Raw genomic sequence first — 25272 nt, forward strand, 5'->3', positions numbered from 1 at the left:
TTCTGGCCCTGCTTTCAGTCTTAGTTGCTCTGATGAAAGTCGTAAGGATTAGTACACTGCTCTAACATCCCGTCTGGCTCGGGAACCTGCCTGGTCAGTGCTATGCCTGCAGGGACACGAGGGCCGAGGAGACACGTGAAACCACAGAGCAGAACAGATTACGGATAAAAGCCAGTTTGAGGCTTCGGGTCGGTGCAGAGGAAGAGGAGGAAGACTGTAAGGCCCACGGTCACCTAGGGTCGTGAGTTAAAAGTTCAGTGCTACAGAATCGCCTGATAAAGATCTGTAAGCAGTTGGGAGGTAAGAATTCAGAGTTTGATCAGCCCTGCTACCCATCCAAATCCTATAGTTAGTTTGGCCAGCTCCCTGCATTGAGGTACCATGTGCCTGGCACTTGGATAAGCACCTCATTGCGTTACCCACAGGCAGCGTCTCATTTATCCTACATCGCGTCAGCCATCCTAAGAACAGTGTTACCGGGGCACCTGGGTGGCTCAGTCGGTTAAGCGTCCAACTTCGGCTCAGGTCATGATCTCACGGTTCGTGGGTTCGAGCCCCACGCAGGCTCTGTGCTGACAGCTCAGGACCTGGAGACTGCTTTGGATTCTGTGTCTTCCCCCCTCCTGCCCACCGCCCCGACCCTCCCCTACTGTGCATGCGTGCACTCATTCTCTCTCTCTTTGTCTCTCTCTCTCTCTCAAAAATAAATAAATAAACTTAAAAAACAAAAACCAAAAACAACGTTACCAGCCCCATTTTCCAGACAAAGAAACTTAAGACTTGGAGAGGTGACTTTGAAATATTTTAACCCAAACAGTCTGACTACAGAGCCCACCCTTTAACCATCTCTTTGGTCCAGAGTGCAATGCGCTTCTAGAAGACTTGTGCGGAGCAGATAGTTTATCTGACCCTGCCTGCCACCTGGAAGGTCTGACAAAGGAGTCACACTTTGTCCCTAAGGTCACGTGAAGTAATAACAGACACACTAACCGGCTGTCGTGCAGGGTGCTACGTCATTCGTTTGGAATGGAAAGGGGGCGGGTGCTTTTTATTTTTAAAACCACAGGTATTTGTTTTTCTACCGCATAGGATCGTGTTCTGTTCCCCAATTTTCGACCACTTTCAAGTGTGAAAATTTCAAATGTGAATTTCAGCTGGTATCGAAAGAAGCAGTCCTTTTTGCAGGGGTATTTTTTGGTTGATCAGTTTGTTCACGTGTTGAGTGAATGTTGGCTGAGCATCTTCTCTGGGCCAGGTACCATGTCAGCACTGGGGATGCGGGCATGAGAAGGGCAAGTGTGGTCCTCAGTGAGTTTGCATTCTTGTGAGGAGAGAAGCACGTCAGTAAATCGCTTCACAAGATCGTTTCAGACACTGGAAAGCACGGAGGTAGATGGCGAGATGGAGGAAGGCCTCGGTTCGTCTTTGCTTTTTAAAAACAGCTTAATTGACGTATAATTCACGTATACGATTGACTCATTTAAAATGTAGAATCCAGTGTGGCTTGTTTTTTAGTAGCTCACTGGGTTGTGCAACCATCACCAGATTCTAATTTTAGAACATTTATGTCCCCTCACCAAAAGAAACCTCATACTCATTGGCAACCCCTCTCGTGCCCTCTCCCCTTCCCTCAATCTTGGCAGCCACTGATCTACCCTCTGTCCCTAAAAGTTTGCCTATTCTGGATACCATCAGTGGTCTTTGGGGACCGGCTTCCTTCACTTAGCATAAATGCTGTCAGGATTCATCCATGTCGTAGCAGGTGTCAGAACTTCATTTCTTCTATTGTCAAGTAATGTTCTGTTGTTTGGATATGCCACACTTTATTTATTCGTTCATCGACCTTTGAGTTATCTCCACCTTTTGATTATTATGCATGATGCTGCTGTGAGCTTTTCGTGTACAAATCATGTGGATAGATGTTTTCATTTCTCTCGGGTATATGCCTAGGGATGGAATTGCAGGGGTGTAGGGTAACCGTGTTTGATCCTGTGAGGAACTGACAGATATTTTCCACAGCAGCTGCACCATTTTGCATTTGCAGCAGCAGTGCGGGAGGGTTCCAGTCCCCCAGCCTTCACCAACGCTTGCTTTGTTTTCGGTCTTTTTGATTATACCTAGTAGGTTAGAAGTAGTAACTTGTGTCAGTTTGGGCATTTCCCTGGTGACTAATGACGGTGATTTCATATGCTTGTTGCTCATTTGTGTATTTCATCTAGAGAGATGTCTGTTGAAATTCTTGGGTCATTTCAGTTGGATTATTTGCCTTTTGTTTTGGATTATAGGAGCTGTTTACCTTTTCTGTGTGCAAGTCCCTAGCAGGCATGCGACTTGTACATACTCTCTTCCATTCTGTAGTCTGTCTTTTCACTTTCTTGATGGTGTCACTTGCAGCACAAAATACCGTCTTAGTTTCGGACGTGCAGCATCATGATTGGATATTTGTATGTATTGCCAAACGATCACCACAGTAAGTCTAAAGTTTTAAATTTTGATGAAATCCAACTTGTCTCATTTTTCTTTTGTCACTTTTGATGTTATATCTAAGAGACCATTACCAAATCCAAGGTCACAAAAGTTTTATCCCTAAGTTTTCTTCTAAGTTTCTAGTTTTAACTCTTACATTCAGGGCTGTGCTCCATTTGGAGTTAGTTTTTGTATATGGTGAAGTAAGGGCCCAGATTTGTTCTTTTGTATGTGAAATACCCAGTTGTGCCAGCACCATTTGTTGAAAAGAACATTCATTCCTCCACTGAATGGCCTTGAGACCCTTGTTACGAATCCGTTGGCCGAAGACACGTGGGTTTATTTCTGGGCTGTCAGTTCCATTCCGTTGTTTTGTGTGCCTGTCCTCATACCAGTACCACGCTGCCCTGATTACTGCAACTCCATAACAGAACATTTTAAAGTCCAGAAGCATGAGTCCTCTAATTTTATTCTTCTTTTCCCCACATAGTTTTGGCTGTTCCATGTTTCTTTTATTTCCATACTTACTTTAGGGTTAGATTGTCAATTTCTGCAAAAAAAAAAAAAAGCCAGCTGGGATTCTCATAGGGATTACATTGAATCTGTAAATCAATTTGGGGAGTATCGACATTTTAATAATATTAGCTCTTGATTCATTTATTTAGATTGTCTCAATTTCTTTCAGCAACGTTTTGTAGTTTTTAGTGTAGGTCTGGCACTTCTTGTGTTAAATTTATGCCTATGTATTTTATTCTTTTTGAGGATATTGCCAATGGAAGCTTTTTGTTTTCATTCTGTTTTTATTGAAGTAGAGTTGACATACAGTGTTATGTTAGTTTCAGGTGTAGAACGCAGTGATTCGGCATCTCTGTGTGCTCACAAGTGTGGCCCCCTCTGTCACCATACAGTGCTTTTGCAGTGTCACTGGACTATATTCCCTGGTTGTCCCTTTCATTCCAATGACTTATTCATCCCATAACTGGAAGCCCGTATCTCCCACTGCCTGTCACCCACTTTTCCCATTCCCCACCCCTTCCCTCTGCATCCGTCATCATCCGTTCCCTGTAGTGTGAATGGAAGCTTTTTAAAATTTCATCTTGGAATGTTCATTTCTACTGTTTAGAAATCCAACAGACACTTACCTATCGATCTTGTATCCTGTGGCTTTGCTGAGTTTGTTTAATAGTACTAATAGCCTTTTAATAGATTGCTTGGGATTTTCCATATACAAGATCAGCTACAAATAGACATCGTTTTCTGTCTCCCTTTCCAATCTGGATGGCTTTTGTTAAGAGTATGACACCAAATCGGAATGGTGAGAACAGACACCCTAGTCTCATTCCTGATCTTGGAGAGAAACCATCCAGTCTTTCACTATGTTCCAGAGGGTTTTTGAATACCTTAGTGCGATTTCAGTCCCCGATGCTAACTCTGAGGCTGTGCCTGTGCTGCCTGGTGACCTTCCCTAAAGGTTGATCCAGAAGGGCCTTCCTTTCCAGTTCATACAACCTGCACCCCTGTGATTCTGCTGTGGTGTTCTTTCTTCTTAGCTGGTTCCCTTAGACTTGGGTCAGCTCATCCTACAAACTCTGTAGAGGACACCGAAAGCGTTTGTGGGTTCTTTTCCCACGGCTGTTTGACCATCTCTGACTTCCACAATCCTGAACAACCCAACTACAATGGAAATTGCAGAAATTAAAACGTGCAAGCAGCAGCATTTCGGTGGATCTTTCCTTTGCTTTGTAACTCTAAAACAGCCAGGGGAAACGATCTGTTTGGGGACGATGCTCGTTTCTGCAGACGGTCGCGGAGCGCAGCTCCTCCCCACCCCACTTCTAACCATCGGCACCTCCTTGTTTTCAGACTCTCAGCGCTCCCATCTCTCCTCCTTCACCATGAAGCTCAAGGACAAGTTCCACTCGCCCAAAATCAAGCGAACGCCGTCCAAGAAGGGAAAACCAGCTGAGGTGTCGGTGAAAGTCCCGGAGAAGCCTGTGAACAAAGTAAGCGGACTCTCTCTAGGTGTCTGTCCTGGCCTTCGCCTACTTCGAGCAGTCGGAGTTTGTGCTGTGTTTAAGTTCACCCCCTGGGGATCAGCTTCCACTGCAGAACACGGATTTCGTAGCATTCCCGTGCTGCCAGGCAGGGGCCTGGAGTGTCCTTGCGAAGTGTGAGACTTTGGGATGGCGAGTGTTTCTCCTGTTAATCAGAGTCAGGTTCTGTTGGCTGAAGCAGTTCTCCTTTCCCAGATGTATCATCCTCTGGGCATTCAGAACAGCTCAGTGCATCATGTTTACGCCCCAGGATGCCACCTGCCTGCCCCCAGAGAGCCCCACGTTGCCCTGGCACGCACACACATAGAGGGAGCTTTGTGACGTCCAGAACGTCCTTCGTTTGGCTTTAGGGCCCGTGCTCTGAGACATGTCAAATCCTTGAAACCCAGCCAAGGATGTCCTCAAGCACTAGTAACCTCAGCAGGGCCAGTGAAGCCAGATACGTTGAAACAGCTGTAGATTTTCATCAACCCCTCCCTTCAGCCTGAAACGGCCATTTCAAGCTCTGTAGGAATCCAGGTTTCCTCTCTTCCAGGAGGCAACAGACAGATTTCTACCAGAGGGCTACCCTATCCCCTTGGATCTGGAGCAGCAGGCAGTAGAATTTATGTCCACCAGTGCTGTGGCTTCCAGGTCTCAAAGGCAGAAGGTCAGTGTGACGTTAAGAACAATTGGGTTTGCCTTGCCTTCTACTGCAGAATCCTGGCCCGTGGTTTTGGGGATGGAAAAAAAAAATCTCTTGCAATATCCCTGTGTTGAATTGGGTGGCGACTGTGGGCTTAATCGTTCAGGAAACAGTCCAAGGGGCCTCGGGTAAAATTAAGAGTTTATCCAAGCCCCTGTGGTCTTTGGAGAGAGTTCAGCACTCCTTGACGAAACCTTGGGGGTCCTTTCTGGGGCGGGTTTGGGTGTGCTGCTTGGGTGCAATGGGTTCTGGGGGAAGTGGGTAAGTCTTCTCTCTCAGGACCAGCTCTTTTTTCCTTGAGTTGCTAAGATGATCTGAGCAGTTAAGAAGGGAAGGGCGTCTACGGTAACAGGTGCTCTGTGAGGCATCTGGCAAGCTCAGTGTGGCGAGCGCACTCGGAACCGAGCCCTGCGAGAGCCAGGGACACCTTTTGTGCCACTGACGCTTATCCAGCTTCAGCACCAACGTGCTGGCTGCTCTACACTCGCTCCTACTTAACACTCCTAACAGCCCTGGAGGATGGAAACTTACTTTGCAGAAAAGAGATGAAGCATTCACCATCACACAGGAAAGGTAGCGAGGCTGCCTCACACCCAAGTCAAAACTCTTGCGATGCGTTCCTCGTCACGAAAGCCAGAATGTAAGTGTTAACGCTCACACGTGACTGGACAGAAAAGCAAAATTAGCCCCCGCAACGTAGAATAAACACAAGCCTTGTAGAGAAACGCGGCCTCTCTCCAGGGCCCGCCCAGAGCGTAGTCGGTGGAAGAGCTTTCGTCATAGCCGTCAAGTCAACGCCACTGGCAAACACACGCCACGATTCTCGCATTTTACAGCGTACCTGTATTTTTGTTTTGTTTGTACTTTGGCCAGCAGGATATCTTAAAATTCTAGTTAGAAGTGGAGACAATTAAGGTTTTAAGTCCAAAAGTCGTTTGTTGAGTAACCCTTTTTCCCGCCTCATCTGGTAGCAAAAGAGGCTGAAGAAAAAGAGGAAATAAAGTATTCAGTGTTTGCCAGATTGGTCAAATTCCAGATTGAAGAAGAATAGTGATAGAGTGGAAGATCAGTGTGTGCCAGAGTCATTTTCTGGGTCGCTCCGTACGGCCCCCTCTGGGAGCCGAGTCCGGTAACGGAGCCCACGCACGGTGCCGGTGGCCCCTGTAGCACTCGAGCAGGCAGTCGAGGGTGAAGTGACTTCCAACAACCGCGTTCTAGCAGTTGGCGCCGGGAAGAGACTGGTTCAGCCACTCGGTTCTTGGAACTTTTCCCCCTTTCTTCTTTCCTCCGAGAGAGGTCCCTGGGGGGAATTCGGTGCTAAAGTGTCCTTCGCTTGGTACGGGTTCCTGCAGATTCCAGCAGACGTTGGCAACGTCTGGAGACACTTTGAGTTGTCACGACTCGAAAGGTGAAGCAGGTGTTACTAGGGCTGGTGGATAGCAGCCAGGGGTGCTCGTACACATCCTACATGGGACGGCCCTGCCCACAACGGAGAATTATCCACCCCAAGACATCAGTAGTGCTGCCGCTTAGAACTCCCTATTCTGTAGCCAGGAACTGTGAGTATGAGCTTTACGCAGGAAGACTGCTCCTCTGGTTTTTGGTTGTCGCCCTTTAAGAAGGGTTGAGTCACTCCGCTCTGCCCCAAGTCAGCTGCCTGAGACGATATGAGCACAAACCTGTTGTCTCGTAGAGGCCCACAGGCACAACTGGAGGTGTGGAGAGCCTGCCAACATGTGTGAACTTAGAAGACCGTCGAAGAAATCTGAAAACACGCGTGTCATTTGCTGTCATTGTTACTTATTACTTATGAGCTCTCCTACCTCTTAGAGAATATTTCTCTCCGTGTTCTCATTTTAATCCCGGTCTCTATGCCTGCCATTCCCTGTCTAAACACACGGGAAACTTGTCGCCCGGTAGATAGCAGCACAGATTCAGGTCCATGTACGGCTTACGGAGGGTCTCTCATTGCCTAGGCCCTGTCCCAGGTGATTTCACGTGCTGTCCTACTTACTCCTCTCCATAACTGTGTGCAAAACCTCTTATTATTCCAAATGTACGGACTTTGGGCTCTGGCCCAAGTTTTCTTGATCAAAATCTGGTTTTCCCTTAAGTTTTATGCACTACCTCTATGCACATTCTTATTCACGTCCCCACATCGGGGGGGGGGGGGGGGAGGGGGAGCGGATATCAGGTAATATCCTCCCCATTTTTCAGATGAGGAGCCTGAAGTCACTGGCCCCCAAGCCCAGTGGTGGCTTCGAACCTAGTCCCTCCCCTGGCACCTCTACCCTCATGTAGCTTCCCGGTTTGTGGAGGGACAGTGGCTGGTGCCTCATCCCCCACAGCAGGGAGGCTGTGCCCGGGTGGGGGCACCTGCCTCTGAGCTTGTGCAGCTGGGCGACAGAGCAGAGCCAGAGCTCTGGGTTCCCGGTTCTGGCGAGTGCTCCAGCTACTTGTCTCCTTGTAAACTCTTCTGACCGCTGGCTGCATTTTGCAAGAAGTTGGAGCTGTTCAGGAGCAGAGGCGCTTTGAACGCACAACACTCAGAGGCCATTAATTCTGGGAGTGCAGTTTGCTGGAGAGTTAATGGATGAAACCAGACTCTGCTAAGCTGTCGGCTCCTTCAGTAGGAGCCCAGGGCAGCTTGGCTATTCAGTGGCTCATTGGATCTCTCTGCAAATGATGGGAAGATTCTTTTTGCTTCAAAGTGCCTTCCTGCCCCTTCTGGGTGCCTCCCATCTCCAGGTCAGCCCCTTTCTCCCTAGCAAACCTGATGACATTTCCTTTCTTTCTTTCTTTTCTAATTTTTTTTTTTTTAGTGTTTATTTTTGAGAGAGAAAGACAGCGTGAGCAGGGGAAGGGCAGAGAGAGGGAGCCGCAGAATCCGAAGCAGGCTCCAGGCTCCAGGCTCCGAGCCGTCAGCACAGAGCCCGACGCGGGGCTCGAACCCATGAACTGTGAGATCGTGACCTGATCCGAGGTCGGATGCTCGACCGACTGAGCCACCCAGGCGCCCCCCGATGAGATTTTCTTACAAGGTTTCCTGCTTCCTCCCCATCTTTCATCATTCCTGGTTCCAAACACGTCCCGATGTGCTGAGATAGCAGTGCCGTGGTCAGGGTCCTGTGGCCACGCTGGCCACCGGCGTTTCAGTCACACTGATGTCTGAGTGTGACTGCTTCATACTCACGTTCCTTGTGGCCCTGGCGGGCGATGGCAAGGCGGAGAGCTCTTGTCTGCGAGGCGGGAAACAAGTGCCCGGCCTCCCAAACAGTAAATAAACATGTGCGGTCATGAGAAGATGAAAGGTGGGGGTAATGAGGCTCCAGTGATGGGGGGAGTGGGGAGGGGGGACAGGCACTCCCCGCCTTAGAGAATCCGCTCTTCGTGGTCTGCAGACCCCCTTTGGGGAAGTTTCCCATGGAGAAGAATTGAGTCGGGCCTTCGAACGTTGTCTGACTAAAGAAGCTGCTTACTTCTTGATCCCTTGTACCTATTTTCTTTTGCTCTTCCCATGGAATAAATGCCTCGAGTATTGAATGTTATTTAAAATGACACTGTCCATCATTTGAGAAGAGAAGAGTTAGTGTTCAGAATCATAATCACTTCTTATGTGTCATTGGTGTATCTCCTTAGAGATTATTGTTTAAATCAGCTTTTTTCTACAAGTGTTCTTCTTGCCCTTGGGTGCTTTTATTTGTATGTTCGCTAGACCTCAGAGAGCCCACAGGTGGCAGCTTTCCTCATACACGGCAATCGCGATTTGCGTTGGACGTGTAATCAGTTCGACTTGAATAGGGTATCCATTTTTGGATTTATCTGTCTTGTAGATCATCTTTGATTTCCCTTCCCTGCCAGCCAGCTGGGACCCGGGCCTCTGACCTGAGGGCCATATAGAGGGAGGTTGGGGAAAGGAACCAAGGGGTGTGTGTGCCCACTGACTGGATTTGAGGCATCCTGTAGTCAAGGAGAAAAGATTTGGGCATGGGAGTTTGAATGCTGCTAAGTGCAGGGCTCTGGAGTTTATTTTCCTCCTCGCTGTGCTTTCTTCGGGAGCAGAGGAACTATGGATGCTGTCAGCATTTGCTACACGAGTGATGATTGAATCGTTGCTACCTGCCCTAGCACCTTCCCCTTTTCACCCCAGAGCATCCACCCCCTCTAACCCTGGGGTTTCTAGACCCTTTGGGTGAGCCAAGCCATTTCATTGAGAGGGAACTGCATCTTCGGATTCAGTGTGGGAATCTAGTGAGGGGTCCTGGGAGAGTGGGCTTTGAACACGAATGCCTCTGACCATCTTCTACTGTCCCTCAGATCTTTGAAAGGCCTGGGGTCTCTTGATTTGGCTTACTGGATGGATAGGCACCGTGAGATTTAACTGCGGGTTCGCTAAGCTTCCTACAGCCATCAGCAAATTAGTCCTCACTATGCTTAATGAGTGGTGCTATCTCAGTGTGGTAGAGAAGGATCCTCGAAGCAGTTTTCAAGACCTCAGCCACATCAGTCTCTACCAGGAAGGGAATTCAGAAATCTCTGAATGAACTTTCTTGGTCCGAGCTCCCTTCTGCTTCCTAGCCTAGCCTCTGTATCCTGACTGCAATCCTTAGAAAGTAATTTGGCTTGGTTTCTGCAGCAAGAAGTCTCTTCTGCTTGCATCAGTCTCCAGCTAGTCGATAGGAAATCGTACTTTTTTTCGAAACCGCTCCCTTTAATCTCTCTCCTCCCTCCTTATGCTTAACATTTCCTTTCAGAACCTGAGCTGGCTGGAAGAGAAAGAGAAGGAGGTCGTTAGTGCCTTGCGCTACTTCAAGACCATTGTGGACAAAATGGCTATTGATAAGAAGGTACTGGAGATGCTTCCAGGGTCAGCCAGTAAGGTGCTGGAGGCCATCTTACCCCTGGTGCAGAGCGACCCTCGAATTCAGCACAGGTGAGTTGCCCTGAAATCCTTGACTGTGTCAGAGCAAGGAAGGCCTACAGGCATCTTGGTTTGGGGGCACCTCAAACTTAGGGCTCCTGGGAAGAGTGAAGAGTGCGGGGAGGGAAAAGAGCCTTCTCCCCACCCTTCACAGCTATGACTTGAGGCTCTCCCAAGGTCGAGGTCGTTGTTACTCATGAGGCCTCGACCCTGAGGGAGATCTCTAGCCTTGCTCGGGATGTAGCCACAGGGTAAGTCTGTGGTGGTTTCTTGGCCTTAGGTCATTGGCAATAATCACATTGATTTGGACACATTTCTAGTACCCTTCATTAGCCGTGGTGTATTACGACATTAAATCCTATTAATATCCAGCCTGGTAGAGACCTCAACTGCCTAGCTGATTAGGCCAAAAGAGATCGAGAATCCCATTCGAGCATGGATTAATGAAACCTTTAACTGTATCAGACCAGGATCTTCCAGACAGCACCCGGATTCCCTGGAAGCCAGGGATGTCGGGAGGAGTCAGCCTGCGTCCCAGCGAGCTTTGGTTGAGGAACACTTACCGCTAGAGTGCGTTTTCCCATCAGAGTCTGGGAGCAGCTTGCTCTGGTCTTCACTGTTAGGTAGAGAAGGAAAAGGGGTACTCGGTGTGGTCTTAGCTGAGGCCTAGCAGAGGTGCCCGCTGGCTCTGTGTTTCTTTTCTGGTACCTGCTCAGGATAAACGCAGCTGTGTTTTCTGTTCCTTGAGATGGTTTGGTGTTCGTCCAGCCCCATGAGATTGAGCTTTTGTGAACTGCTTTCAGAACTTGGCAACGAAGTGCATAGTTTTCTTCTTCTGGGAGATCATGCAAACAAGTGTCTTTATTTCCAAGAAGCTCTCTGGCCTGGACCTTCCACCCTGGAGTTTCAGCTGACCTCTGTAGACTGTGGTCTTTTGGCCAGTTGGTGGCGGAGGAAAAAACTGTCGGGATGACTTTGCCCTGCTACTGTCTTTGCTTTCCAGGCCGTGCTCCTGTCACCGAGGAGGAGCCTGGGGAAATGAGTCCCTTCATGCCCTGCTGAGTGGCCGCCTCGCACAGAGTGCTTTGTGTGCTGGGCTTGAGACCGAGTACCGTGTCCTTCCCGTAGTTAACCCTGTGCCCAGCTCGTAGAAGGGCCTGGTGCTGTTCTCCTTTGAGGGGATGTGCCCAACAGTGCGCTAGGGTCAGATGTGTGGGTGGCTTTTTATGCAGAGTTCTCCTCCACCCCTTTTCGTGTGAGTGTCCCTACCGCGGTGGAGTTCGAACCTAGTGGTACCGAGCGGAGCTCTGTTGGGATTTGAAGGAGGGAGAGTTAAAGGAGACTCCGTGGCCCAATTAAACTTCCCGCAGGAGAAGATGCTCGAGCGGGACCTGAAGGAAGGGTGGGAATGGGCGCAAACACTGAGATCAAGCGGTAGGACAGTGGTTTGGGGGCATTTTTTGTCTATGGGGAGATCTTATAACTATTTTGTAGTTGGCAAAAATTATTTCACGTCTATAGCAGTTTCCTAGAGGGAAAGAGAAATGCCCGGGTGTGGCCATAAGGAACGATGATTTTCTTTTCTCTGGCAGTCCTTTGGCTGATGCCACTTAAGGGATGTTTCTTCCTGAGATTCTCGCAAAGCCAACGGATGATCTTTTTCTCGACCACCCTGATATCTCCTCTTCAAAGGTTTCTCTTAGGTTCCTTCCGTCATCATTCCTCCCGGTGCAGTTTGTGAGCTACGAAGGTGTTTCCCGCCTTCTGCTCAGAGCGTCTCTGTGGGTTGGGTCCCAGCTGGTGGGCCCTCCGTCTCCGTCCCCTAGGGTGCTGGGACAGTGGCGGAGCAGTCTTTGAACAAGCAGCGGGCTGTTCAACGTGAACAGTGAGTGGAGGAACCTTCTCCCGCGCTGGGGCGTCTGTGGTGCACGGAGACGTGTGGCCACTGGACATTCTCCTAGTTACGGGACCCTCCTTCCTTTCTTAATGTCTCAGCCCCTGACACAGAGGAGTGTTCCACGCTAACGCTGTGAAGCGTGGCCACGACTGCCGAATTCTTCAGGTGCTTTTCAGGATGTTACCATTCAGTGCAGGTAGAAATCAAGCATTATGTAAACGTGTCTGCCTGCCTCCTTTTCATCTAGTTCTGGCCAGTAGTTTAACAGTGTGATTGACGCTTTGGCAGAATCCCCCACGGGCACTTTGGCAGAAGGTGGCCGTCTTGGTTGAAAGAGGCCTCACCTGGCCCTGCCGGGAGGAGGCGGAGGAGGCTTGGAGTTGCTAGAAGGGCCATCCCCCCACCTCCTGCAGGATGGCACCACCGATGGCCCAGCCCCTAGGGGAGACCAGTTCTTGTCCCCTTCAGCAGCCCTCTTTCCAGCACCTAGCACTTTCACTCATACTCTTCTCTGAGGCAGCCCAACCCTGGCCCTCCCGGGGCCCCTTTGGTAAATTGTTCTGGTTTCTAAGGGGACTGGAGTTTGCTTTCATTCCTTCTGACTGCTCTCTTCTCCTGCTGGAACACGCACAGAGCGGAATGAGTGGCTAAATGGAAATTGTAGATCTCCTGGAAAGTGTTTGCCCATCACCTGATTCTGAAGAGCTTCTTGCTAGAGCTTTGTTTGTTTCAGGGTTTTGTTATAAGCAGCTTTGTTTTCAGAAGCTGTCTTAATCATGTCTGACAGTATTGTATCTTTTCCTTCAAATTCTATCTTGGGCTGTTCAATATCTCCTTCATTCTTTTTCTCCCCCAACCTTTTTTTTTTTTTTTTTTTTTTTTTTTTTGAGGGGAAGAAGGGGCATTCCACAAATTTTCCATATTTTTGCCCTTCCTCTCTTATGGTACATAATATCTAAAATGGAAAGATAATCCTTTCCATAATTCCTAGAGAAAAGTACCTCCGGTTACTTAAAAATGTGTGGAACATATATAGAGTGGACATTTGGGCCTCCCCTCCCCAATCAGCGAGGCATCCGCAAGTAGCCGGGCCTTCCGTTCGCGGTGAGCGGTCGACGCCTCCGCCAGCAGAGGCCTCCTCGCCCCTCATCCGTTGTCCTTCTGGAAGTGGTCTTCATGAGTGCGGGGCTCTGGCAGGCCTGCCATGGTTATGGTGCAGAGAGTGGAGCTCAGCCCACGTTGGAAGGAATTCTGGTGAGCTACAGACCATTCGAGCTCACGTTTAGAGGCTGTTTCGGTAGAGGATCCTGCCTGCTGAAATGCCACGCACCCGCTGGCTCCTTGTGGCCCATCTAACATGAGTGTTAGTCTGAGAACGAGAAGCGTGTAGTGCTTTTGACCCATGATTAGCAGCTAGGAGGAGGGGAGGGAGGGGAGGGGAGGGAGAGGTCAGGATCTTGCAGAGGGGGGTGGGGGGGTGTGGCGGGAAGTTTGAAGAAGCATGTCAGCTCTGGAAATAAGCACATAAACTGTGGCGGGATTTTTATCTGTCATGTTTGGAAAATGAAAACAGTCTTATAACAGACTAGAATATAAAGCTGCGTACGGTGTGCGTTGGATTTATAAGGGCACAGATTCAGGGGAGCGTTTGTCACGAAAAGGAGGTGTGGGTCTTCCGGAGAGAAAGGGTTAGAAGTGAGCCCTTGTGTCCAGGAAACCGGTTCTGTATCAAACAGTAGCTTCAAGTGACGGTCGTGCTTCAGAGGGTCCACCTTCTTTAAGAAACTCTTCTCTTGCCCCCAGCTCAGCCCTCTCCTCCTGCTACAGCCGGGTGTACCAAAGTCTCGCCAACCTCATCCGCTGGTCTGACCAAGTGATGCTGGAAGGGGTGAACTCAGAAGATAAAGAGGTGGTCACGACGGTGAAGGGGGTCATCAAGGCCGTGCTGGACGGAGTGAAGGTAGGACACGGGCTGCCAGCGGCCTCCCCGCTGGGCGTCTGTCACACAACAACTTGTTCCCAAGCTTCACGCTTTGGAACGAACGTCTCCGAGCGTCTCTGGTGTTGCTGCTCGGTCCGACGGCCGTTTAATTCTCTCCGGGACAGATGGCTCTCAGAGCACTAAAGCCTTTGGCCTGATCGTCTCGATGCTGGAAAAGCTGCCAGAAGCAGTCAGCCTTGCTCGAGCACGTAGTCAGCCCTCAGTGAGGCTCTGTGGTACAGCTCTGACTGTGTGTGCCTGCCTGCTAGACAGAACGCAGAGGAAGTTGTCTCTGCACTGACTGGTCGCAAAGCTCTCAGCAAGTCGACCGCCACCGTTTCACATTCTGAGAACTTCTGTGATTCTTGGTAGAAAAGTCAGATTGAGATGAGTAAGGAATGAAACTGGGTCTGACGTTCTGGAATTTACCGGCCAGAGAGGTCGGGAACAGCGTGATGGGAAATTACGAAACCTAGTTGAGGTGGGAAGCAGAGGCCACAGAGGGTCCGGGATAAACTCTAATTGACACAGTAGGTCCTATGGGTGAGGAGCAAGACAGGATGTAAGTACGAGGCGACTGAGGGCCTTCGGGTCGGGATTCGTGCCGCGGGAAAGTGGAGACCTGCTGGTCCGCGAGGCCATGTTAGCAGTGGAAAGAGGGCTAGCCTGGGGCCTGCCCGGCTAGGTTTGAATCCAAGTTCACCACTTACTAGTCTGTGAGCTTAAGCAATCTATTCGGTCTAGGGTTCTACACCTCAATTAGCTCATCTGTGAAATGGGTATGATGATAGTGCCGTATACCCTAGGGTTGTGGGAAGTATTAAATTAATACATGGAAAGCTCTTAGAACAACACCTAGTACATACCAAGCACTCAGACTTTAGCTGCTATTCCTTATTAATTTTGTGGTGCTAGGTGTGTGCTTTGGAGGCCAGTCTCTTGGCTTAGGGGAAGGAAAAAACAGCTGTGTCCTCCTCCTTTCCACGCCCTTCAGTTCAAAGTCGTAGCTGAGGTGCTTAACCTAGGTCCAAGAAAACCTCCTTCACCACTCAGCCGTCCCAGCAGATTCCTAAAAGCTGTCTCCTTGGATTGACGTCCCGTGGAAGTTCCGGGGAGTGGAGTAAGGATGCCCAGATAGTAAAAGTCACAGAGGGAAGGCTAAGAAAGCCTCGCTTAGCATTACGACTTGCTCTAGAATGAATCGTGTCGACTGGGGCCACATAAGTAGGGCCGCTGTGTCGGTGGGACGTCAGGAAGCTCATGTAGAGAGAGGCTCGGCTGGATGCCACCGCGTCTCCTCTGCCGGCCCAGGCTCTGTGCATTCCCCAGAGCATATTAGGTCCTGCCATGTCTGTGTGGGCCAGGGAGACTTAAGGGTAAAGGCCCAGAGTGGCCCGTCCTGTAAGGCCTGGTGTCACTTTCCAGATTCTGGAGTGTAGCCATACGCATTTTCCCCGTCGCTTTCCCCTGGAGCTCTTGGAGGTCGGCAGTGCAGAATGAGACGTGACCTGGGTCGCACGTCACCAGCAGAGCGTGTGGAATTCTGGCTCACGCACCCCTTGCTCTTCCTGCCCAGGCTTCTGGAAATGCTGTTGTTTTGCAGGTGACATTGTTCAGGTTTCCTTCTACTGAATTATAACGAGATGTGTGAAACAAGTTAGAGTGCCCAAAATAGACGAGATGGAGTTTCTGTGTGTGAAGCTTTGTCACGTTCCCAAGTAACTTCTCGTTACGGGATCGTTAAAGCACCCCCGTATCCACTGAAAGGCATGTCGAAAAGAAAAATTTCTCTGATTTTTCAAACTGACCAATGAGAGAGGGAGAGAGGAACCTCCAGATTATGAACCTGTCAGTGTCTGGACACAAAGAACATTTCCACGGTTTTTTTTAAGTTGTTTATTTCGAGAGAGAGAGTGCAAGTGGGGGAGAAGCAGAGAGAGAGGGAGACAGAGAATCCGAAGCAGGCCCTGCACTGTCAGCGCAGAGCCCCATGTGAGGCTCGAACTCATGAGCCGCGAGATCGTGACCTGAGCCAAAACCGAGAGTCAGATGCTCAACCGACTGAGCCACTCAGGTGCCCTTCCACAATTGTTTTTAAAATACTTGACCCAGGGGCGCCTGGGTGGCTCAGTCGTTAGAACTTCCAGCTCTCGATTTTGACTCGGGTTATGATCCAAGAGCCGTGGGATCGAGCTCTGCAGTGAGCATAATGCCTGCTTGAGATTCCCTCCCTCCGTCCCTCGCTCTCTCTTTCTTTCTCTCCTCCCCCTCCCCCTTCACCTCCCCCTCCCATATTTTCCCCCTCCCTCCCCCTCCCAAAATAAGAAAAATAAAAAATACTTGACCCAGAGCGAAGACTCTAGGTGATGACCTCTCTGGGTCCAGTTTTGTTTCATTTACTCAGGATTCCCTTCTCAAGAGCCTCCTCGAGTGCCAGCCGGTGCCATACGATTGGGAATGTAGTGATACCCCTGCCACAGTCCCTGACCATTAGCTGAGGATCTGCGGAGGGAGAAGGACAGCGGAGCTTGTCATTCTGTAATCACGACGAGGTCCAGTGTTACAAGAGAAAGTGGCACGTGGCCTCACTTGGTCGGGTGTTTGGCTCACCTTCCCCTTTCGGGGTGGTCAGAGACTCTGCCCTGAGGGCGAGACGGGCCAAAGGCAGAAAGGGGTGTGCAGGAGTCGGCCTGCCGCTGGAAGTGTGTTGCAGCTGGAATCGGTCGAGGGAGCAGGGACGGTCCGAACACTGTGCTGTTGGCGTTTGTTGTTGAGATGTCAGACATTTAGTCCCTCCCGATGCTCATAACGACTCTTGCCGTGGGTGTGATCGCCCCTTCGCAGGTGTGGGAACCTGCAGCCCAGTGGTCAGCGGCGAGGTCGTGACTCCCACCCGGGGCTGCCGGACCCCAGACCCCGCGCGCCTCCCGTCCCCCTCGGCCTCCCCCCACGTGAGGGAGACCCAGCTTAGCCCAGGGACTGCCTGTGCGTCCCCCCTCGCCGCCAGCCGGCCTCCAGCCCCTCTCCTGTCCCCATCGGGCTGAGGACACCGTATAAGCCTGGGTCGTGGTGGGGTGAGTGAGCCTCAGTTCGCCGGGAGGGACGGGGCCGCGCAGAGATGTGAGGATGTCGTCATCCCGCTCGTAGGAGAGATGTTGGCGCGTGCCTTTAAAGTGACTCACCATCTTCCAAGTAACTCATTCAGTTGTTAACTGGAATTCTTTTTTTTTTTTTTTTTTTTAAATTTTTTTTTTTTTTTTTCAACGTTTTTTATTTATTTTTGGGACAGAGAGAGACAGAGCATGAACGGGGGAGGGGCAGAGAGAGAGAGGGAGACACAGAATCGGAAACAGGCTCCAGGCTCCGAGCCATCAGCCCAGAGCCTGACGCGGGGCTCGAACTCACGGACCGCGAGATCGTGACCTGGCTGAAGTCGGACGCTTAACCGACTGCGCCACCCAGGCGCCCCTGGAATTCTTTTTTTGAACGGTCGAAGAAGTATTTTCAAACAGGGTTGCTATGCTTCTGTCCCTGAATGGGGGTAGCACCTTTTATTATTTAAAGCCCTGAGTAAATGTCACTTGCTAGCTCTGTAACCTTGGGCAAGTGACTTGTGTGAGTTTCGAGTAGGTTTTTGAATGTTTACCCTGAAGAACTGGAGAAAGGTCAAGAAAGAGAACGTATACGAAGTACCTGGCCAGTAAGTGCTAGGTGCCCAGTAAATGGCGGGTAGGCACCATTCACCACGGATATGTTAGCGTCCGGGATGGCTTGCGCCCGCCCGTCTTTGACGGTGCTTGCGGTTCGCTTCCATGCATCTCCGGTCGAAAGACAGACCTGTCGCTATCACCTGATCTGGCCCCGGGCAGGTGCTCTGCTGGTGGGGCCTGAGGCCCAGAGAGGATGGTGACCGTCTGAGGAAGGAATCGAAAGGCCCTCGCTTTCCCTAGCACCTGGCTCTCTGCGGCCCAGCTCCTCTGGCTCCAGCAGGTGACCCGGCTTGTCCTTCGGAAGCCAGTGTGCCAGCTCTTCGTGCCCTTCCGTCTAAACATCAGCCTTTCTTCTTGTCTCAGGTGCACCGTCTCTTACCCAGCTCCCTGGGCTCCGCTTGCCCTCTTGGCATGCCGTCCCGGATGTCAGTTCTCAGACCCAGAGCCTCTTTCCCTGGCCTCCAGCTCCCCCCGGCCCTTCACACACACACTTTTGTTTTTCAGCCTTACTCCGACAGCCTTGGAGGAGAGCACCTGCAGTTCTGTCATCACCACCCGCACTTGCGCTCGTGTGCTGTCCCGGACCCCCTGCGTACCCGTTAACCGACAGAATAGAACAGCCCGTTACTCTACCAGCAAAATGGGTTTATTCGGGAATAGCAGACAATTGCAATGCGGGACCTGCGAGCCGGGGCAAAACCACGGTCAAGTCCAACAAAGAGAGAGGATTATTTTAGGAGGAGGACGCTGGGAGGGGCTGTCCTGACCCGGAGATGGGCAGGAAGGAGTTCAGGGTGAGGGCCGTTTCTCACTGGCCGAGTCGCTGGGGTGGAGGGTCTCTCGTCGGAGACGCTGGGTCCGCCCTTCCCGCTGGGCCCGCGATCACCGTGCTCTCCTGGTGAGGGTGCCTCTGCTGGGCTCTGTAAGCGACGATTCCTCCTGTAACTGATGTCATTGGTGTGGCTCCCTTCGTAACCTCCCAGGTCCACTTTTAGTGAGCTTTGCCTGTATCAGTTTTCACTTACAACGGGAATATTTTGTAGGAAGTGTTTTTCTGACTACACCAGTCAGGATTATGTTCGACTGTAAGAAAATCCACAATAATACTGGCTTTTAAACTTATCTCTCCTTCATGGCCAAGAAGCCCACAGACGGGCAGTCTGAGGCGAATGACACTTTCACAAAATGGCCAGGCATGTGGTCGTCTCCCATCTTGCTTTCCTGCCATCCTTAGTTAGCACATAGATTCCACCTCACGGTCCCGAACGAGTGCTCCTGCTCCATCCATCGTGACTGCATTCCAGCCAGCAAGGAGGAAGAGAGAGTAGGAAGGTACGCCCTCTCCGTTTGAGGATGCTTCCTCAAAGGCCTCACAGAACTCACTCACACTTCATTGATCACAGCTTGGTCACATGCCCAGCTGACATTCTGCTAAAGAGGAAGAACAAGTCGTGGGGCAACTTGCTGTCCCTGCCACACTGACATCTCAAGCCATCCCTTTTATTCCTCGTTCAGCCTATTTTTTAATTTTTTGATGAAAACGTTCAAACATTTGCCAAGAAAAAAACGGGGTAATGAAGCCCCCTTACGTAGCTCCGCAGTTGTTCGCTCCTGGCCAGTCTTGTTCCTCTGCCTGCTCCCCGGGATCGCTGGAAGCAAATCGCAGATCCCGTCCTTCCGCCTGGAAATGCCCGTGCAGAGCTTGAGGCCACGGCAAGCTTTTTCTGCAAAGGGCCAGGGAATAAATACTCGAAGCCTCTCAGGCTACATACCTTCTCTGCTGCCTGTGGGTCTCTGTTGCATGTTCTTTGTCGTTGGTTTATGTAATTTTTTTTTTTCTTTTTAAAGAATTCTCACCTTGAGGGCCTTACAGAAAGCAAGCCCTGGGCTGGACCCCGCCCGTATGCAGGGCATAGTTTTCTGGTTTTAAACAGTTTGCTTTTCAGTTCAGGGTCCAGGTAAAGCCCGTATGCTTCTTAGTGCATTAACATGCGTCTAAAGATCGCTTTTCTCCGTCTGTTTGTCCTTGCAGCTTACTTGTGTTGTTAGGAAGGGTTACTGCTGTCACAGGTCTCCCACGTTCTGGATTTTGTGCTGATGACATCCAAACAGTGTTGTCTGGCATGTTCCTCTCTCCCCTGAATTCCCTGTGAAACTAGAGGCTGAATCAGTTTCAGGTTTTTGTATTTCGAATGCTCCCTCAGTGCTGCCCTCACCTCCATCAAGAGGCATGTTTCCTTTTCTTTAAAAAAACAAACAAACAAACAAAACTGTTTTATTTATTTACTTATGAGAGAGAGAATGAGCGTGAGCAGGGGAGGAGCAGAGAGAGAGGAGAGAGATGATCTGAAGCAGGCCCAGCAGAGAGCCCGATGCAGGGCTCGAACTCACGAACCGTGAGATCGTGACCTGAGCCGAAGTTACACGCTTAACCGACTGAGCCACCCAGGCGCCCCTCCCTTTCTGACGTTAGTAGCCATCCATGATTTTTGCCTAGATCTGTTCACTGATTTAGAGTTGCAGAATGATGAGTTTCTAATTCTTCGTGCCGTTCTCTCATTTGCTGGGAAACACTTAAATCACAGACCTCCCTTGTAAACTTATGGTTTTCCTGAGTGATCATTCTCAGAGAAGAGGCAGGATCCATGCTTAATTCCTTCCTTTCTTTACCAGTTTTCAAAACAGTGCCTGTCTCCTCGCACCCTTTAACATGACCAGTGAGTCGAGCTGTTTAAAATCTCATTTTGAACTCATGAATTTACACGTGCTGGCCGTGCTCCCACCCACTTTGCTTGTCCCTCTTCCTGGTCCCCAGGCCCCATCTTTGGCCACTGAAAACTTTTTTAGGCTGTTTCCTGAGTTCCCTGTGATATGACCCTAGAAGTCTTTGATAGTTTTCTTCGTGGTTGTCTTGGTATGAAAATCTGTTCCAGGCTCTTATCATCTGATAGTTGTTTTGTTTGGGGGTGGTGATACACAGCTTCATTGAGCTGTAATTCCCACACCATATAATTCACCCACTTAAAATATATATGGTGATTTTTCTTTTTACTATATTCACACACTTGTACAGCCATCACCACGATCCATTTTAGGACATTTCGTCACCTTCAGAAAGTAACTGCCTACCCTTTATGCTCTCCCCTCCCCCCTCATTTCTCGCCATCCCCCACCGCCCAGCCTTAGGCAGCCTGACCTCTATAGATTTGCCTATTCTAGACATTTCGTATGAAAGGAATCGTATGCTCTGTGGCCCCTTGAGACCAGCTCCTGTCACTTAGCACAATGGTTTCAGAGTTCACGCAGGCCACAGCATGTATCGGTACCTCCTTTCTTTTTCTTGCCAAATGATACTCCACTCTGTGGGTGCACCACGTTGCATTGTTTTCTCGTGGCCATCTGGACGTCTGAGTTTCCACCTTTCGGCACCCCTGAGGGAGGCTGCCGTGAACACTCCTGTACACGTTGTTATGCGGTGTGTATTTTCATTTCTCTTGGTGGTACACCCAGGAGCGGGCTGGAAGCGGCTGCGTCATTTTCCACCCCATCTGCGGTGGATGCGGGCCTCAGCCTCTCCGGCTTCTCCACGGCCTCCATTCCCACCTGTGCTTTTTGGCAGATGTTCATTTCCCTGAGGGCTAATGATATGGAGTCCCTTTTTGTGTGCTTATTGGCCGTCTGTGTATCTCTTTGGAGAAATGTCTGTTCAAGTCCTTTGCCCATTTAAAAGAAGTCTTTAATCTTTATTTTTGAGAGAGAGAGAGAGAGAGAGAGCGCATGAGTGGGGGAGGGACAGAGAGAGAGAGGGAGACACAGACTCCGAAGCAGGCTCCAGGCTCTGAGACATCAGCACAGAGCCCGACGCGCGGCTCAAACTTACAAGAGCAAGTTCATGATCTGAGCCAAAGTCAGATGCTTAACCGACTGAGCCACCCAGGCACCCGCTTTGCCCATTTTTAAATTGGGCTTTCGTTTTATTATTGAGTTATAAGGTACCTCGTACATTGCTTACCACAGAACTGGAATCAGCCGTTCCTTTAGGGAGCCCTGCTTCCCTTTGCTGGGAAGTCCCATTTAGAGACCACACTGAGGGCTGATGTTCTCATCGCTGCTGGTGGGTCACGCGGTTAGTTTCTGTAAGACAAAGCACATCTGGAGTTTCTGCTGGTACTTCCAATTCGCATTCAGCACCACCGGGGTTTTCACTTAACCTCATCAACCTCGTGTCTTAATTTTTTTCCTCCCACACTGCATCTGAGGCCTCCTCTGGCTGCCTTGTCTTTAGTCCGTTTGAGGAATGACAGCCAGTGTCTTGCGGCTGGAGTGGCCCTCGGAGAGCCGACTTCGGGAGTCCCTCACTGCCCAGCCCACTTGTTCCCCAGTGCTTGCTGCACAGGAGAAGGAGGCCGCTTCCTCTGCTCTGTGGCTGCCTCACCCCTCAGACTTCAGGTGGGAAGGTCCCTTCTTTTCACAGTGAAAAGGCTAGACACCCCTGTGATTTCATTCTGCTGCTTCGGTCCAGGAAACTCCCAACTGGTGGCCTCCATGTGGTGTCCTTGGCGAAGGACTTGTCTTAGGACCGCTGAGCAGTAGAGGGGCCCTGTCATGGCCTGAACCCAGAAGACTCACAGGGCCAGAAGGTGACTGAGGATGGACAGCGAGGGGCCGGGGTGAGGGGGGAGCAGGATTGGTGGCCACTGCCCGTAGACTGGTGTGCTTCTCAGGCACGGCGTGTGAGCGGGAGGGTTGGCCACGGTGTGGTGCCCACTGGTAGGGGCGGCATGGCAGCCGCTCTTAGGAGTGTTGCCCGTGGCCGCACCTCGTAGGGGCCCTTGTGCGGCCCGTGTGCTCTCTGCCGGACGGGGGCTTTGTCTTAGTGCCAGGGAGGAGATGGGAGGACCACAGCCCATACTTTGACTTGTTGAAGGTCACTCAAGATGGGAACATCACTGTGACCATTTTCAGTACGACTAAAATGAGCACAGAAATAAAGTATTATGCACTTAGAAAGATACTTTTCCCAATACCCTTTGGCTTTTGAAGACTGCTTTTCAGTGGATCGGTCGTTGTCTGGTTCACAGTCGCCGGCTGTGCGCACAGTCTGGTCTTTTCACACCTGTGCCTCAAGAGGGCTGAAAAGTCTGACGTCCCTCTCGGAAATTCTGCCTTTAGTAGGAGTCAGGCTCTTGCCGCACTGCCAATGGCCAGCTTTGAACGAGATTAGGTTTTTGGTGCAGTAGCCAGATACGCGCACCTTCTGGAGGTTCCCTTCTGTCTCCTTCTGGGGCCGGAAGGGCGGTAGGGGTGGAAAAGCTGCCTGCCCCTTTTGCACCCTCCGTGAGCCAAGGCTGGCAAACCGGCGGAAGGGAGACTTTCCGCCACCACGTCGTCGTGTGGGAGTCCGGGTGCGCGCTTGTGCCGATGTGCCCGTCGTTCCGTGACTCCTGCGCCGTTGCTCAGCTGCCCCTCCAGGAAGGTGGCACGCTAATCATAATTGCTCGTGAATCAGTGAAGAGTTAGTGGAACTTTCTCCTACGTCAGCCGATGCGAGTACACATACTTCTCTCTGTTCTTCGCCCTGCTTGTGGAAAAGAGTAATGTGAACATGGGCCTTCCAGGATGCTTTGGTCTGGCCTTCTGACCCCCTCTGACACAGCGATGCTCTTCTGTGCAGCCCAGTGGCTTGCTCGCCCTCCCACTCCCTGCTTTCTCTCCTCAACCCGTCATCTGTCTCCTTACTTTCAGTCGCGTCCTGGCCGTAATCACCAGCTAGGTAACTAGTGTCCAAGTGCCCATGAGATTTTATTTAACTTGTAAATTGTCAGAACAGGAACATAGGAACATTCTCCTTTCTTTGTCTAGTACTTGACTCAGAGATCTGACTTCTGTGTCTCCAAGAATAGGCAGCCGCTGTCCTGTCCTAGAGTGGGGCGATGCGGATTCCAGCTGCACTGAGCATGCCTTTGGTTGTATTTTCCCGTTTTAATTAGTATCTCAGAAGTAACACATGTTCATTACAGAAAATTTACAAAAACGCAAAGAAACGAAAGCAAGAAAATTAGGGATGTTTCATAGCCATACTTTCTAGATGTGTATTGTTCCCATTAAAAAATTTTTTTTCAGTGTTTGTTTATTTTTGAAAGAGAGCGCATGAGTTGGGGAGAGGCAGAGAGAGAGAGGGAGACGCAGAATCCAAGGCAGGTTCCAGGCTCTGAGCCGTCAGCATAGAGCCCAATGAGGGGCTCGAACTCACAGACCGTGAGATCATGACCTGAGCCGAAGTCAGACACTTAACCGACTGAGCCACCTGGGGGCCCCTTCTTGTTTACGATTTATTTCCAAAACATACTGTATGTGTGCCAGGGGACCACCTGGAGCTATTTTCCACCAAACGTTGTATTACATTTTCTTTCCGTGATATCATATATTCTCACGAGTTTGATTTGTATTGGCAACGTAATGGTCTGTTGCTTGGTTCTGTCATAATGGACACAATCTGTATCTAATATTAACTATTTAATTACAGAGCATTGAGTCTAATTTTATCTATTACATATAATGCTGTGATGACCATCCTTTGCAGCTTATTTTTTGCATACATCCATGACGTTTTCCTTGGGCTAAATTCTTTTTTTTTTAATTTGTTTTAATGTTTATTTATTTTTGAGAGAGAGAGAGAGAGAGAGAGAGAGAGACGACTGGGGGAGGGGCAGAGAGAGAGGGAGACACAGAATCTGAAACAGGCTCCAGGCTCTGAGCTGTCAGCACAGAGCCTGACGCGGGGCTCGAACTCGCGGACCGCGAGATCGTGACCTGAGCCAAAGTTGGACGCTCAACCTACTGAGCCACCTAGGCACCCCTCCTTGGGCTAAATTCTTTTAAAAAGAGTACAGATATTTAATTTTGACACATACTGACAAATCATCCTCTAAGAAGGCTGTTCTCAAAGGACTACTCCTACCTACTGTGTCTGGAAGGTTGTTTTGTTACCATCAAAGCTGGAGAGTCCCTGATGACTATTGAGCACTGATGTTTATGTCTGTGAGTTTCCTCTTTGGTATTAGTTTTGATGTATTTGTCTTTTTCTTCTAGTTTTCATGTTTCTGACAGAATCCTTGTGGTAGGGAGGATATTAGCCTTGCCTTAGCCCATGTGTTGTGATTCGTGTCTGTGGCATTTTGAGTGTGGAGAGGCTTTGCAGTCTCATTCAGGGGCATGTTGATGTTGCCCACTCACGCCCATTGCTGCCTCCTCTGTAACTTTAGAAATGGATATTCATGCTGAAATACTGAATCTTCCCCCCTGCCCCCAGACGCAAACAGGTCTTACCCAGATGTCCATCAACAGGAGAATGGGTAAAGAGACGTAGGTTTGTGCATACAGTGGAATATAACTCCGCAACGAGAAGGAACAGATTACTCGTGCGCACGATAACGTGGATGGTCACACTGAGCAAAAGAGAAGCAGAATAGAGACAGGGCAGGGCAGGATGGTGGTTGCCCGGAGCTGCAGCTGCTGGGGGAAATGAGGAAGGGCTGGTCACGGGCACAGCTTCTTT

At 50.2% G+C, this 25272-nt stretch overlaps 1 protein-coding gene across 14 annotated transcripts in view; it reads left to right on the forward strand.

Moving 5' to 3' along the window:
- RAPGEF1 (Rap guanine nucleotide exchange factor 1) overlaps window positions 1–25272 on the forward strand; it is a 133606-nt gene that overhangs the window by 62713 nt on the left and 45621 nt on the right. For 10 of the 14 annotated variants that reach the window (XM_058693752.1, XM_058693753.1, XM_058693762.1 and 7 more), the window contains exons 2-5: window positions 4330–4469; window positions 5056–5169; window positions 9960–10138; window positions 13827–13983. In XM_058693752.1, the coding sequence (XP_058549735.1) occupies window positions 4330–4469; window positions 5056–5169; window positions 9960–10138; window positions 13827–13983 (590 nt within the window). The remainder of the gene's footprint in view (window positions 1–4329; window positions 4470–5055; window positions 5170–9959; window positions 10139–13826; window positions 13984–25272) is intronic. The other 4 variants (XM_058693757.1, XM_058693764.1, XM_058693758.1 and 1 more) reach the window with 1 other exon arrangement.

This window comes from Neofelis nebulosa, chromosome 12 (assembly GCF_028018385.1).
Source record: "Neofelis nebulosa isolate mNeoNeb1 chromosome 12, mNeoNeb1.pri, whole genome shotgun sequence".
Classification (NCBI taxonomy): Eukaryota; Metazoa; Chordata; class Mammalia; order Carnivora; family Felidae; genus Neofelis; species Neofelis nebulosa.